Source organism: Stenella coeruleoalba (assembly GCF_951394435.1).
Source record: "Stenella coeruleoalba genome assembly, chromosome: 9".
Lineage (NCBI taxonomy): Eukaryota > Metazoa > Chordata > Mammalia > Artiodactyla > Delphinidae > Stenella > Stenella coeruleoalba.
The window spans coordinates 97,732,212-97,746,757 of NC_137155.1; the positions used below are offsets into that span (position 1 = coordinate 97,732,212).

The 14,546-nt window shown below is 40.1% G+C and overlaps 1 protein-coding gene across 8 annotated transcripts in view; it reads left to right on the forward strand.

Annotated features, from left to right (window-relative positions):
* CNTNAP2 (contactin associated protein 2) overlaps nucleotides 1-14,546 on the forward strand; it is a 977,311-nt gene that overhangs the window by 953,359 nt on the left and 9,406 nt on the right. For all 8 annotated transcript variants that reach the window (XR_013829659.1, XR_013829660.1, XR_013829661.1 and 5 more), the window contains one exon: nucleotides 13,331-13,411. Coding sequence is in view for 5 of the 8 variants with exons in the window: in XM_079931145.1 (XP_079787271.1) it covers nucleotides 13,331-13,411 (81 nt within the window). In the remaining 3 variants the exon portion in view is untranslated. The remainder of the gene's footprint in view (nucleotides 1-13,330; nucleotides 13,412-14,546) is intronic.

Genomic DNA, 14,546 nt, shown 5'->3' on the forward strand with positions numbered 1-14,546 from the left:
GTTGGGGCTCTGAAATTCTGGCTGGTCACCTTTCTGTAGAAACTGAAGTGAAGGGTGTAGTAGAAACACAAAACTGAGGCTCACCAAGGTCCTGCCACATAGGGTTTGCCTGGCTAAAATCCTGCTGGCCCTGAGAAATCTCCCCCTCCTGAAAATGTGATCGGCAATACCCTCTCTGGAAATAAAGGAGCAGCCCCTGAGATCTTCAGCGTCTTACTTGACAACAGTTTGTTTTCATAGGGGTTTCCAAAGTATCAGTCAGTAGTGAATGGCTAAAACAGTTTGAAAAAAATTGTTTTCTGCCATAGAGCTCAGATTTGAAGAGAGTGAATAAAGTGAAAGGAAGCAAAGAAACTGGGCAGAACAAAGACATATTTACAACATGGAGCGCAGACTCCACTACAAAAAGAATGTTGCAATTTAAATTAAATTATAATTAATAGTGGCAGTTTTGTTGAAGTATCTCAAATTATCCCATTAGATGCTGAAGCCCAAGTGGTTTCCATGGCAATATTTTCTCTAGATGTCAGCTACTATCTAATTTTTTGGTCCCTGGTATATGACAACCTGAAGCATTTAGTGCCTTTCATTTGGGGGAGTTTTCTGCTAGACAATCTCGGTTTATTTTTATGTGCATTTAAATGTGTGTTTTATGTGCTATTGGTTTCTGAGCCTAAAGTCTACAATTTTACGTATTTTGAAATTTAGTAAATAAGAATCACAATTACCTTGTTTATGTTCTGTATTTTTAAAATTATTTTTATCTTTTATTTTTATACAACTTTAAAGGTTACACTCCATTTACAGTTATTACAAACTATTGGCTATATTCCCCATGTTGTACAATACATCCTTGTAGCCTATCTTACACCCAGTAGTTTGTACCTCCCACTTATTGTCTGTCTTTTTGATTATAACCATCCTAAGTGGGTATGAAGTATCTCACTGTGGTTTTGATTTGCATCTTCCTGAAGGGTAGTAATATTGAATGACTTTTCATGTGTTTATCAGCCACTTCTATATCTTATTTGGATAAATGTCAATTCAAATCCTTTGCCCTCTTAAAAAATTGGGCATGTCTTTTTATTATTGAGTTGTAAGTGATCTTTATATATTCTAGATATAAGTTATTTCCCTTATCCCCAGATAAGATATATACCTTATCAGATATATAATTTGTCATTCTTTTTAACCTATGGGTTGTCTTTTTGCTTTTTTTATGGTGTCCTTTGAAACACAAAAGTTTTAAATTTCAATGATGTCCAATTTATTTTTTTTTCATTGTTTGTGCTTTTGGTGTCATATTTAAGAAATTATTACCTAATCCAAGATCATGAAGATTTATGCCTATGTTTTCTTCTAAGAGTTTTATAATTTTTGTTCTGAAATTTAGGTCTTTGATCCATTTTGAGTTAACTTTTGTATATATGGTGTGAAATTGGGGTCCAACTTCATTCCTTTGCATGTGGAGTCCAGTTATTATTGTGATATAATTCACATATTATACAATTTACCCATTTAAAGTGTACAATTCAATGGCTTTTGGTATATTACATTATTAATCTTTTAAAAATTGTAATAAAATATATATAACATACATTTGCCATTTTAAACATTTTTAAGTGTTTAATTCAGTGGCATTAGTCACGCTCAAAATACTGTGTAACCATTACCACTATCTATTTCCAAAACTTTTTCATCATCCCAAATAGACGTTTTCACCATAGGTAATAACTCCCCATTCCTCTCTCCCCAGTCCCTCGTAAGCTCTAATCTACTTTCTGTCTCTATGAATTTGTCTACTCTAGGTAACTCATGAAATGGAATCATACAACGTTTGTCCTTTTGTATCTGGTTTATTTCACTTACCATAATGTTCATCCACGTTGTAACATGTATCAGTACTTCATTCCTTTTTATGGTTGGAAAATATTCCAATGTATGTACACATTTTATTTGTCCATGGACGAATATTTGGGTTGTTTCTACTTTTTGGCCAATATGAATAATGCTGCTATACACATCAGCACACAAGTGCTGATGAACGCTTGCTTTCAGTTCCTTTAGATATGTACCTAGGAGTGGAATTGCTGGATCATATGATAATTGTATGTTTAGCTTTTTTTTTTAATAGATCTTTATTGAACTATCATTACTTCACAATACTCTGTTAGCTTCTGTTGCACAACAAAGCCAATCAGCCATACGCATACACGTCCCCATATCCCCCCCCTCTTGAGCCTCCCTCCCATCCTCCCTATCCCACCCCTCTAGGTCATCGCAAAGCACCAAGCCAATCTCCCTGTGCTACGCTGCTGCTTCCCACCAGCCAACTATTTTGCATTTGGTAGTGTATGTATGTCGATACTACTCTCACTTTGCCCCAGCTTCGCCTTCCCAACCCATGTCCTCAAGTCCATTTTCTATGTCTATCTCTTTATTCCTGCCCTGAAACTAGGTTCATAAGTACCTTTTTTTTTTTTTTTTTTTTTTTTAGATACCATATATATGCATTAGCATACGGTATTTGTTTTTCTCTTTCTGACTTACTTCACTCTGTATGACAGACTCTAGGTCCATCCACCTCACTACAAATGACTCAATTTCATTTCTTTCTATGGCTGAGTAATATTCCATTGTATGTATGTTCCACATCTTTTTTATCCATCCATCTGTCAATGGACATTTAGGTTGGTTCCACGTCCTGGCTATTGTAAATAGTGCTGCAGTGAACCTTATGGTACATGTCCCTTTTTGAATTGCGGTTTTCTCAGGGTATATGCCCAGTAGTGGGATTGCTGGGTCATATGGTAGCTCTATTTTTAGTTTTTTAAGGAACCTCCATACTGTTTTCCATAGTGGTTGTATCAATTTACATTCCCACCAACAGTGCAAGAGGGTTCCCTTTTCGCTACACCCTTTCCAGCATTTATTCTTTCTAGATTTTTTGATAAAGGCCATTCTGACTGGCATGAGGTATTGTATTGTATTTCTGATTTGCATTCTCTAATAATTAATGATGTTGAGCATATTTTCAAGTGCCTCTTGGCCATCTGTATGTCTTCCTTGGTGAAATGTCTATTTAGGTCTTCCACCCATTTTTTAACTGGATTGTTTGTTTTTTTGATATTGAGCTCCATGAGTTGTTTGTGTATTTTGGAGATTAATCCTTTGTCTGTTGTTTCATTTGCAAATATTTTGTCCCATTCTGAGGGTTGTCTTTTTGTCTTGTTTATGGTTTCCTTTGCTGTGCAAAAAGCTTTTAAGTTTAATTAAATCCCATTTGTTTATCTTTGTTTTTATTTCTGTAACTCTAGGAGGTGGGTCAAAAAAGATCTTGCTGTGGTTTATGTCAAAGGGTGTTTTTCCTGTGTTTTCCTCTAGGAGTTTTATAGTATCTCGTCTTACATTTAAGTCTTTAATCCATTTTGAGTTTATTTTTGTGTATGGTGTTAGGTAGTGTTCTAATTTCATTCTTTTACATGTAGCTGTCCAGTTTTCCCAGCAACACTTATTGAAGAGGCTGTCTTTTCTCCGTTGTATGTTCTTGCCTCCTTTGTCATAAATTAGGTGCCCATATGTGCATGGGTTTATCTCTGGGCATTCTGTCTATCACCATTGATCTGTATTTCTGTTTTTATGCCAGTACCATACTGTCTTAATTACTGTAGCTTTGTGGTATAGTTTGAAGTTGGGGAACCTGATTCCTCCAACTCTGTTTTTCTTTCTCAAGATTGCTTTGACTATTTGGGGTCTTTTGTGTTTCCATACAGATTGTAAAATTTTTTGTTCTAATTCTGTGAAGAATGCCATTGGTAGTTTGATAGGGATTGCAATGAATCTATAGATTGCTTTGGGTGGTATAGTCATCTTCACAGTATTGATTCTTCCAATCCAAGAACGTGGTATATTTCTCCATCTGTTTATGTCATCTTTTATTTCTTTCATCAGTGTTTTATAGTATTCTGAGTACAAGTCTTTCACCTCCTTAGGCAGGTTTATTCCTAGGTATATTATTCTTTTTGTTGCAGTGGTAAATGGGAGTGTTTCCTTAATTTCTCTTTCTGATTTTTTCATTGTTGGTGTATAGGAATACCAGAGCTTTCTGTGCATTAGTTTTGTATCCTGCAACCTTACCAAATTCATTGATTAGTTCTAGTAGTTTTCTGGTGGCATCTTTAGGATTTTCTATGTATACTACCATGTCATCAGCAAACAGTGACAGCTTTACTTCTTCTTTTCCAATTTGTATTCCTTTTATTTCTTTTTCTTCTCTGATTGCTGTGGCTAGGACTTCCAAAACTATGTTGAATAAGAGTGGTGAGAGTGGGCAACCTTGTTCCTGTTCTTAGTGGAAATGCTTTCAGTTTTTCACCATTGAGTATGATGCTTGCTGTGGGTTTGTCATATATCACCTTTATTATGTTGAGGTAGGTTCCCCCTATGCCCACTTTCTGGAGAGTTTTTATCATAAATTGGTGTTGAATTTTTTCAAAAGCTTTTTCTGCATCTACTGAGATGACCATATGGTTTTTATTCCTAATTTGTTAATGTGGTGTATCACATTGATTGATTTGCCTGTATTGAAGAGTCCTTGCATCCCTGGGATAAATCCCACTTGATCTTGGTGTATGATCCTTTTAATGTGCTGTTAGATTCTGTTTGCTAGTATTTTGTTCAGGCTTTTTGCATCTATGTTCATCAGTGATATTGGTCTATGATTTTCTTTTTTTGTGATATCTTTTTCTGGTTTTGGTATCAGGGTGATGGTGGCCTCATAAAATGAATTTGGGAGTGTTCTCCCTCTGCAATTTTTTGGAAGAGTTTGAGAAGGATCGGTGTTAGCTCTTCTCTAAATGTTTGATAGAACTCACCTATGAAGCCATCTGATCCTGAACTTTTCTTTGTTGGAAGATTTTTAATTATGGTTTCAATTTCATTACTTGTGATAAGTCTGTTTATATTTTCTAATTCTTCCTGATTCAGTCTTGGAAAATTGTACCTTTCCAAGAATTTGTCCATTTCTTTGTGGTTGTCCATTTTATTGGCATATAGTTGTTTGTAGTAGTCTGTTATAATCCTTTGTATTTCTGCAGTGTCAGTTCTGATTTCTCCTTTTTCATTTCTAATTTTATTGATTTGCATCCTCTCCCTTTTTCTCTTGATGAGTCTGGCTAAGGGTTTATCAATTTTGTTTATCTTCTCAAAGAACCAGCTTTTAGTTTTATTGATCTTTGCTATTGTTTTCTTTGTTTCTATTTCATTTATTTCTGCTCTGATCTTTATGATTTCTTTCCTTCTACTGACTTTGGGTTTTCTTTGTTCTTCTTTCTCTAGTTATTTTAAGTGTAGGGTCAGATTGTTTATATGAGATTTTCCTTGTTTTTTGAGGTGAGATTGTATTGCTATAAACTTCCCTCTTAGAACTGCTTTTGCTGCGTCCCATAGGTTTTAGGTCATCATGATTTCATTGTCATTTGTTTCTATGTATTTTTTTATTTCTTCTTTGGTTTCTTCAGTGATCTCTTGGTTATTTAGTAGCACACTGTTTAGCCTCCATGTATTTGTGTTTTTTACAGTTTTTTTCCTGTAATTGATTTCCAGTCTCATAGCGTTGTGGTCAGAAGAGATGCTTGATACGATTTAAATTTTCTGAGGCTTGATTTGTGACCCAAGATGTGATCTATCCTGGAGAATGTTCCATGTGCACTTGAGAAGAAAGTGTATTCTGCCACTTTTGGGTGGAATGTTCTATAAATATCAATTAGACCTACCTGATCTATTGTGTCATTTAAAGCTTGTGTTTCCTTATTTATTTTCCGTTTGGATGATCTGTCCCTTGGTGTAAGTGGGGTGTTAAACTCCCCTACTATTATTGTGTTACTGTCTATTTCTTCTTTCATGGTTGCTAGCATTTGCCTTATGTATTGAGGTGCTCCTATGTTGGGTGCATAAATATTTATAATTGTTATATCTTCGTCTTGGATTGATCCTTTGATCATTATATAGTGTCCCTCCTTATCTCTTGTAACAGTCTTTATTTTAAAGTCTATTTTATCTGATATGAGAATTGCTACTCCAGCTTTCTTTTGATTTCCATTTGCATGGAATATCTTTTTCCATCCCTTCACTTTCAGTCTGTATGTGTCCCTAGGTCTGAAGTGGGTCTCTTGTAGACAGCATACATATGGGTCTTGTTTTTGTATCCATTCAACCAGTCTGTGTCTTTTGGTTGGGGCATTTAATCCATTTACATTCAAGGTTATTATTGATATATATGTTCCTATTACCATTCTCTTAATTGTTTTGGGTTTGTTTTTGTGGGTCTTTCTCTTCTGTTGTGTTTCCTGCTTAGAGAAGTTTCTTTAGCATTTGTTGTAAAGCTGGTTTGGTGGTGCTGAATTCTCTTAGCTTTTGCTTCTCTGGAAAGCTTTTGACTTCTCCATCAAATCTGAATGAGATCCTTGCTGGGTAGAGTAATCGTGGTTGCATCACTTTAAGTATATCCTGCCACTCCCTTCTGGCCTGCAGAGTTTTCCACTGAAAAATCAGCTGATAACCTTATGGGCATTCCTTTATATGTTACTTTTTGTTTTTCTCTTGCTGCTTTTAATATTTTTTCTTTGAATTTAATTTTTGTTAGTTTGATTAATATGTATCTTGGTGTGTTTTTCCTAGGGTTTATCCTGTATGGGACTCTCTTTGCTATTTCCTTTTCCGTGTTAGGGAAGTTTTCAATTATAATCTCTTCAGATATTTTCTCAGACCCTTTCTTTTTCTCTTCTTCTTCTGGGACCCCTATAATTCGAATGTTGGTGTGTTTAGTGTTGTCCCGGAGGTCTCTGCGATTGCCTTCAGTTCTTTTCATTCTTTTTTCTTTATTCTGCTCCTTGGCGGTTATTTCCACCATTTTGTCTTCCAGCTCACTTATTCGTTCTTCTGCCTCAGTTATTCTGTAATTGATTCCTCCTAGTGTATTTTTCATTTCAGTTATTATGTTGTTCATCTCTGTTTGTTTGTTCTTTGGTTCTTCTAGATCTTTGTTAAACATTTCTTGTATTTTCTCAATTCGTGCCACCATTCTATTTCTGAGATTCTGGATCATCTTTACTATCATTACTCTGAATTCTTCTTCAGGTAGATTGCCTATTTCCTCTTCATTTATTTGGTCTTGTAGGTTTTTATCTTACTCCTTCATCTGTGACATATTTTTTTGCTGCCTCATTTTTTTTTTTTTTTTTTTTTACGAGTGGGATTGTGTTCCTGTCTTACTGGTTGTTTGGTCTGAGGCTTCCAACACTGGGGTTTGTAGGCTGTTGGGTAGAGCTGGGTCTTGGTGCTGAGATGAGGAACTCCATGAGGCCTCACTCCAATGACTATTCCCTGGGGTCTGAGGTTCTCTGTTATTCCAGTGGTTCAGACTCGGAGCTCCCACTGCAGGAGCTTCAGCCTGACCCTAGTGTCGTGAACCAAGATCCCACAAGCCACCTGGGGTGGCAATAAAAAAAATAAATAAATAACAAAATAACAAATAAAATTAGGCTAGTAAACTAACACATATTTTAGGAAGAATATAAAAATATAGATGAATCAACAACCAGAAGGTACAACAGTATCACAATAGTGAAAAAGAGGAGGAGGGGGAAAAAAGGGGGGAACAGGAAGGCCTTGGCTGTCAAGAGTGGGGCCTAAGCAAGGGCAAGGCTTGGGTGGTGGGTGGGGCCAATGCTCAGGACCCACAGGGCTGGAAAAGGCCCTGGGGGCTGTGGAGGGTGGGGCTTAGGCCCAAGGAACAGAAGGGGCCCAGGTGTGACCCCCACTCCTGGTCTCAGAGGGCAAGGGACTGGCCTGGGAGCTCAGCAGTCTCCCCAGCCCGAGTGTGCGGGGCAATCGCCCTCCACTCCTCTCCCACTCCTCCCAGAGGGCCCCTCCCGCCTGCCTCTCCTGATCTCCCTGGCTTCCCTCCTATGCCCCCAAGTACCCATGTGGCCTGGAGGGGGGATTGGAGGGCAGGGGACCAGCCTGGGAGCTCAGCGGGCCCCCCAGCCTGAGTGGATAGGCGATCGCCCTCTCCTCTCCCGCTCTTCCCGGAGAGTCCCTCCCGCCTGCGTCTCCTGATCTCCCCGGCCTCAGGGGCGCTGATCCTGTCTGGCCTCCACTTTTCCTCCCCCGCATCGGTTCCCCTACGTCCTACTGGTTCACTTTGGGGTTCCTCCCATCTCCTTGTATGGGGTTCCTCCCATCTCCAGAATACACAACAACCCTAGTTGTGGGGAGACGCTAACTCCGCATCCTCCCACACTGCCATCTTGACTCTGCCTCTTATATATTTTTTTAATGCTTTACTACTGCTTTTCCTCCCTATCTGCTCAATGAGACAGGCAAGAAATTTAAGGCTAAAGAATTCAAATCTCTTTTTAATATTCCATTCTTATGAATATCTTTTAAATCAGCTTATTGTAGTTAAGTACCTGCCTTGAAGCTTCCTCTCTTAATTTTTCACATTCTGTAAAGGCAGTCAAAATTATAATCTGACAGTAATGTTTTAAAGCACAGTTAGCACCGTTCATGATTTCACAAGTGTTACCCTAATGGTGATAACCATTCTCTCTGTGCCGTTTGGGCCCATAGGGAATTGTATCTGGAATATTGGGTTTCTCTTCTTACGATGTTGGTTCAGAGTTCTTAGTTTATCACATTGCTCAGCTGATGCTATCATCATGTGGAATTATCTTTGTCAGGTAAAATGCCTCACATGCTCACTTTTGAAGCCAGACAAGTGCAGTCGGGAGCCTTTAGACATCTGTGGGCCTCCCCAGACAGCCCACCAACCACAGAGAAAACAACTGGGCTAAATCAGTTGGTCGCCTTAATGATGGTGATGACTCGATAAAGCCAGTGTAGACCCCTTCTTCCTCATCAGAGGCACTTCAGCTTAGTGCCTTGCAAGTGGTTTCTGGAGCCAATTCCTGGCTCCACTGCTTCTTGGTCATGGGACCTCAGCCAAGTGTTCAGCCTCCAAAATGGGATGAAAACACCAACCTCACAAGGTTCACAGGAGGATGAAATGGGCTAATTCATGAAAAGGACTTAAAACAGCGCCTGACTTGCAGGAAGTGCTATTAATATTATTTCCTAAACAGCTTGCTCCCCAAACTTGAATTTCATGTCAGTTTACCTTTTGTGCTCTATGGTAGAAGGAAAACGCTTCTAGGCTGATTCCACCAGAGCAAACACTTGCTTTTCTGGGCCCCAGAGAGTTTTATATGTGAGGAAAGTATAGTCCAAGTAATGAGTAATTTCATGTAGTCCTAAAATTTAGAGCTTTACCACGCATCCATCACGTACGTGACGATTGGGGGTCTTTGTTGTGCAATGTCCCTCACCTGGCGGCAGGTACTGGGTAGGCTCAGAGCTAGCTGCCCGAGGAGGGCCGCCCCCTCGCCCCGCCTGGCACACGGACAGAAGAGGCAAGGATTAGACTGTCTTTTGCTTTCCTGATGAAGTTTTCCTAGAATGTAGCAAAGGGCAGGCAAAGGCCTTTAGAAGTGGAATAAAACAGTCATGGTTTCTATTCTTTGGGGGTAAGGAGGTGTATTTTTACTCACCCTGTCCTAATTTCTGACCATCTTACTATATCTGTATGATTAGGAGGAACAGCTGCCCCTGGGCCTGCTGTTACAGAGTGTGTGTGTTCTTCCCTTTTTTTACCCGACCTGAAGTTGGAGGAGGGGAAAGGGCAGGTGCACCAGCACTGAGCTCTCAGCTTGCTTCCCAGGTTGAAGACAGAGATGATGGGCAGGGAGGCTGTCTGTGTGTGGAACTGTCCGAGTGTGTTTGGGGGCCTGGGATGCACGTGCCTTCTCTGTGGGCTCTGCAGCGTCGGCCAAGCTGTTTAACAGGCATGTCCACGGGAGAAGGATCCCCCACCATCAGTTTCTGCAGCAACATGTCTGCCTGTCCCTGCTGGCGGGAGGCGGGGAGGAGAGCTGATCTGTGGCTGATGGGGCAAAGGAAACATGGTCTGTCCGCGTGAAGGGGATGACCAGACAAACAGGATGTGTGCAAGGGAAACAAGCAGGAACACGCCTCCAGGAGCCACTGGATCAGAGCTGGAAGAGCAGCACACTCTAGCGTTATCACGTAGCGTGTCAAGTGAGAAAAAACATGCACAACCAAAAAGTTGAGAATTATGTTTTATGCAGTGGACATACTGAGGACTTAAGCCCGGGAGACAGACTCTCAAATAGCTCTGAGGGACAGCTCCGAAGAGGTTAGGGAGGGGCCTGGATGTATGGGAGTTTTTGCAACCAAAACAAGTAGTTGGTACATCAAAGGATTACTATTAATTAAAGAATAACCAGCCATCTCAAGTTAATGAAGTTAGCAATTTTTTATGTATGGGAAAATTCCAGAGTCTGGCCTCACGGAGATCACTTCTTTGATAGGCACCTTAACTATCTAGTGCCAGTATCCTGTTTGCTCCATCCTGAATCTCCTCAGGGTGCACTGTGGGGGTGCGCGTGGCTGATGGCTCAATGGCAGCAACATCCTTTGACAGGTGACATTCTTTGTCCACAGTGTCATTTGGGTCCCAGAAGAAAAGTGTATTGAATACAGTCTTTGCCTATGTGACACAAATCTGGTCCTGAGACTTAATATCTAAAGTCTATTTTGGAACTCCCCTGGTGGCACAGTGGTTAAGATCCACCTGCCAGTGCAGGGGACACGGGTTCGAGCCCTGGTCCGGGAAGATCCCACATGCCGCAGAGCAGCTAAGCCCATGTGCCACACTACTGAGCCTGCTCTCTAGAGCCCATGAGCCACAACTGCTGAGCTCGTGTGCCACAACTACTGAAGCCCGCACACCTAGAGCCTGTGCTCTGTGACAAGAGAAGTCACCACAATGAGAAGCCCGCGCACCGCAACGAAGAGTAGCCCAAAGAGAAGAAGGGCGAACCAGGTGTCCTGACAGAGAGTGCCGTGTGGATGAGCAAAGACACGTCCCCCTCAAGCATCAGGAATCCGTGTGCCTAGAATGTTGAGTTGGAAAAGTGGTTCCATGAGGAAAGAGGCAGGAGAGAAATTCATCTCAAGGGAAGCCTTCCTCCCCATGTCAAGGAGTTCAGATTTTATAACAGAGGCTATCCTGGGGTATTTTTCATGTTCTTTTCTAGCTCTTATTATTCTCCTCGGGTCATCTCAGGTCACATCCATACCTTCCACTAATGTTTGTATCAATAACTTCAAGAGAACCAGAGAGAGGCTGTCAGTCTCTAGGCATCTGTGTTTCTCTGCAGTTCTGTGGCCAAGGACGCAAAGCTCTCTTTGGAGCGGGAACTCTGCTGTGTCCCACCATCCATGTTACCTGAAGCAGAAGAGCAAAGAGTTTTGTAGTGTCATGAATACCAAACAGAATAATGACAAAATTGCCACTCTAATTTTTTTGTTACCAAATATATTTGGCAGATTTATATTATTGATGTTTAAGGGTCAGGAGATTTCTGTGTTTATCCAAAGGAGATGAGAGATATGACCCACTCACCCGAATGTCTAGTCATTATCGCCATACATCCTCTAGGCACCTCAGATTCAATGTGTCCAAACAAAACAAGTCTGTCTCCCCGATCCCCGAAGAAAAGGCTCTTCCTCCCATAGGCCCTACGTAAGCTAAACCGTCAAAGCTGGCATTTCCTCACCAGCTTACCTGTCTGTGTCTTCCTAGCCCTTGAAAGCCAGCACAGGGAAGATTATTGACTTTGGAATTAACCCTACCTGGGTGTTAATCCCAACTAGGCCACTTACAAGCTCCGAAGCTTTTGACTTTTTAGAAGGATGTAGACCAAATAGAGTCCAGAGAAAGGTAAATACAATGTCAAAAGGCCTAGAAACTGTGCCCCAGAGGCGCAGTGAAGGTGCAAGCCTTTATCCTTGGAAAACAGCTCTCAGTCTTTGAAGGGGGGTTGACGTCAGGGAATTATGTGTATTGATAACCAAATCTTACTGTGTCCTATGAGTGTGTGAGTTACAACATGGAAGCTGCCCCACAATTTCAGGCAGTTCACTATAAACAGGGTCATAACTAAAACCACATCCATGCTTCAGATTAGTATTTTGACTATATAAACCAAACTCTTCAATGAGGCATGGAAAGTTCTCATTAATAACAATTTTCATCTTTTTTATTGTTTACTGTATATCCCCAGCACTTAGAATAGCGCCTGACATGTGGTAGGCATTCTGCAAAGGCTTGTTGAAATAGGGAGAGAAATAGAAAATTTATTAGGCAGTTAATATTCTTCTCAACACTTATAAGATATTATCCTCTTACAAATTCCTGAAGTGTACAGTGTTTTACTAGAGCCATGTAAAATATTCATGTAAAGAAACGATTACTTTTTAAAACAAAAACACTAATTTGAAAAGATACACGCACCCCAATGTTTATGGCAGCATTATTTACAATAGCCAAGATATGGAAGCAACCTAACTGTCCATCAACAGATGAATGGATTAAGAAGATGTGGTACCTATATATACAATGGAATACTACTCAGCCGTAAAAAGGAATGAAATTTTGCCATTTACAGCATGGATGGACTTGGAGGGCATTACGCTAAGTGAAATAAGTCAGAGAAAGACAAATACTGCATGATATCACTTACATGTGGAATCTAAAAAATACAACAAACTAATGACTATAACAGAAACGAAGCAGACTCACAGATAGAGAGTGGTAACAAACTAGTGGTTACGAGTGGGGAGAGGGAGGGGGAGAGGGGCAAGATAGGGGTAGGGGGCCAAGAGGTAATGGAGTATAACCTTTAAGAATTGTGAATCACTATATTGTACACCTATAACTTATATAATATTGTACATCAGCTATACTTCAATTTTTAAAAATATTTTTTAATGATTACTTTTAAACTAATGCTGTAAGCTGTAAAAAGCTCATTGGCGAGTATATCCAGTGCCACCAGTTATGAAAGGGATAAAAGTGGGTTGGAAGCAGATTTCAGCCAAACTTAAGGAAAAGTATTCTAATACATAAACTTGTCTGTCAGTGGAACCAAAGCAAGCCAGCTCAGGTAGTTCTAAGATTTGTTAATACTCCTCCCAAAGAGGTACGCTGTTCATCTGGGACTTGTACAAAGTCAAACAGCAGACACTGAAGTGGCTGTGATTCTTGTGGGAAACAACGGCAGAATGGGTTTAGATGAAATGGAGATCTCATTTGGGAAAACAGGCTGTTGAAGGGTTGTATGAAAAACTAGGTATCAAATTATCTGGGATAAATGATATATATGTCTTTTCATTTCTTCCTCTACAGCCAGTGCTGATTTTCCGTATAACCCAGGACAAGGCCAAGCTATAAGAAATGGAGTCAACAGAAACTCGGCCATCATCGGAGGTAGGTGCCTTACAGGACAGGCTTTCCTGTAACTTCTCATCTGTGGGGAGTAGTCACTTTCAATAAAACCGTAGTCTAGGGGAAAAGGGGTTATCTGGATTTGTACTTTATTCATTTTGCCGTTTAAATATGACTGAAGGTTGAGAAGTACACATTGTGGAGAAAGTGTGGTCAATGTAACCTGGCTACTTTTTATGCTGACTTATAAAAAAAAAAAAAAGAACAGTAGTAGGGAGCTAGCCAGCATCAGAATATGCAAGCAGGCAGTCATGGCAACAGCCAGAGCATTTCTTTATGCCCTCCAGTCTTTTCCACTCTCATCCCCTTGCATCCCAAATGGTCCATAATAGCTTACTACAAAATCAGGAAGGACTCTGCCAGTCTGGTTTCAGTTATCTTAATAAAAATTATCAGAAAATTAATAAGCAGGGACTTCCCTGGTGGTCCAGTGGGTAAGACTCCGTGCTCCCAATGCAGGTGGCAGGGGTTTGATCCCTGGTTGGGGAATTAGATCCCGCGTGCATGCTGTAACTAAGAGTTCACATGCCGCAACTAAAAGTCCGCATGCCGCAGCTAAGAAGTCCACATGCTGCAACTAAGACCCGGTGTAGCCAAAATAAATAAATAAATAAATATTTTTTTAAAAAGAAAATTAATAAGCCAGAGCATCTAAAATATTCCAGTCTTTTCTTCTCACCAGAATACCTGCAGAATAATTCGACTCTCCTAGTATAGTTCCTCGTGTTTGGATCAGTATCAATAACCCTGTTGCCTGTTGCCTTCTTTTCTCCCTGCTTCTTCTGCCTTATTTCATAAAAATGTTTCCTGCCTCTCTAAGTATGGATAATATCGTAAGCTTATCAAGGGTTTTAAACTCAGCCAATCAACTCAGCTCATTCAGTAGGTTTATTTTCCACAGGAAGAAAGTAAACACCTATATGTATATATGTGACTGTGAAATTAGAATACATTCAAAATGGTGCTCAAAGCACATTGTTCAAAGTTCTGGTATAATCCTTATCCTCATTGTTTTTGCTTTTTTAAGACCAACTTTACTGAAGTATAATGTGCACTTATTTAAGTGTAGCACGTCAGTGACTTTTGACAGACACATACGCCCATAACCACAGCTACA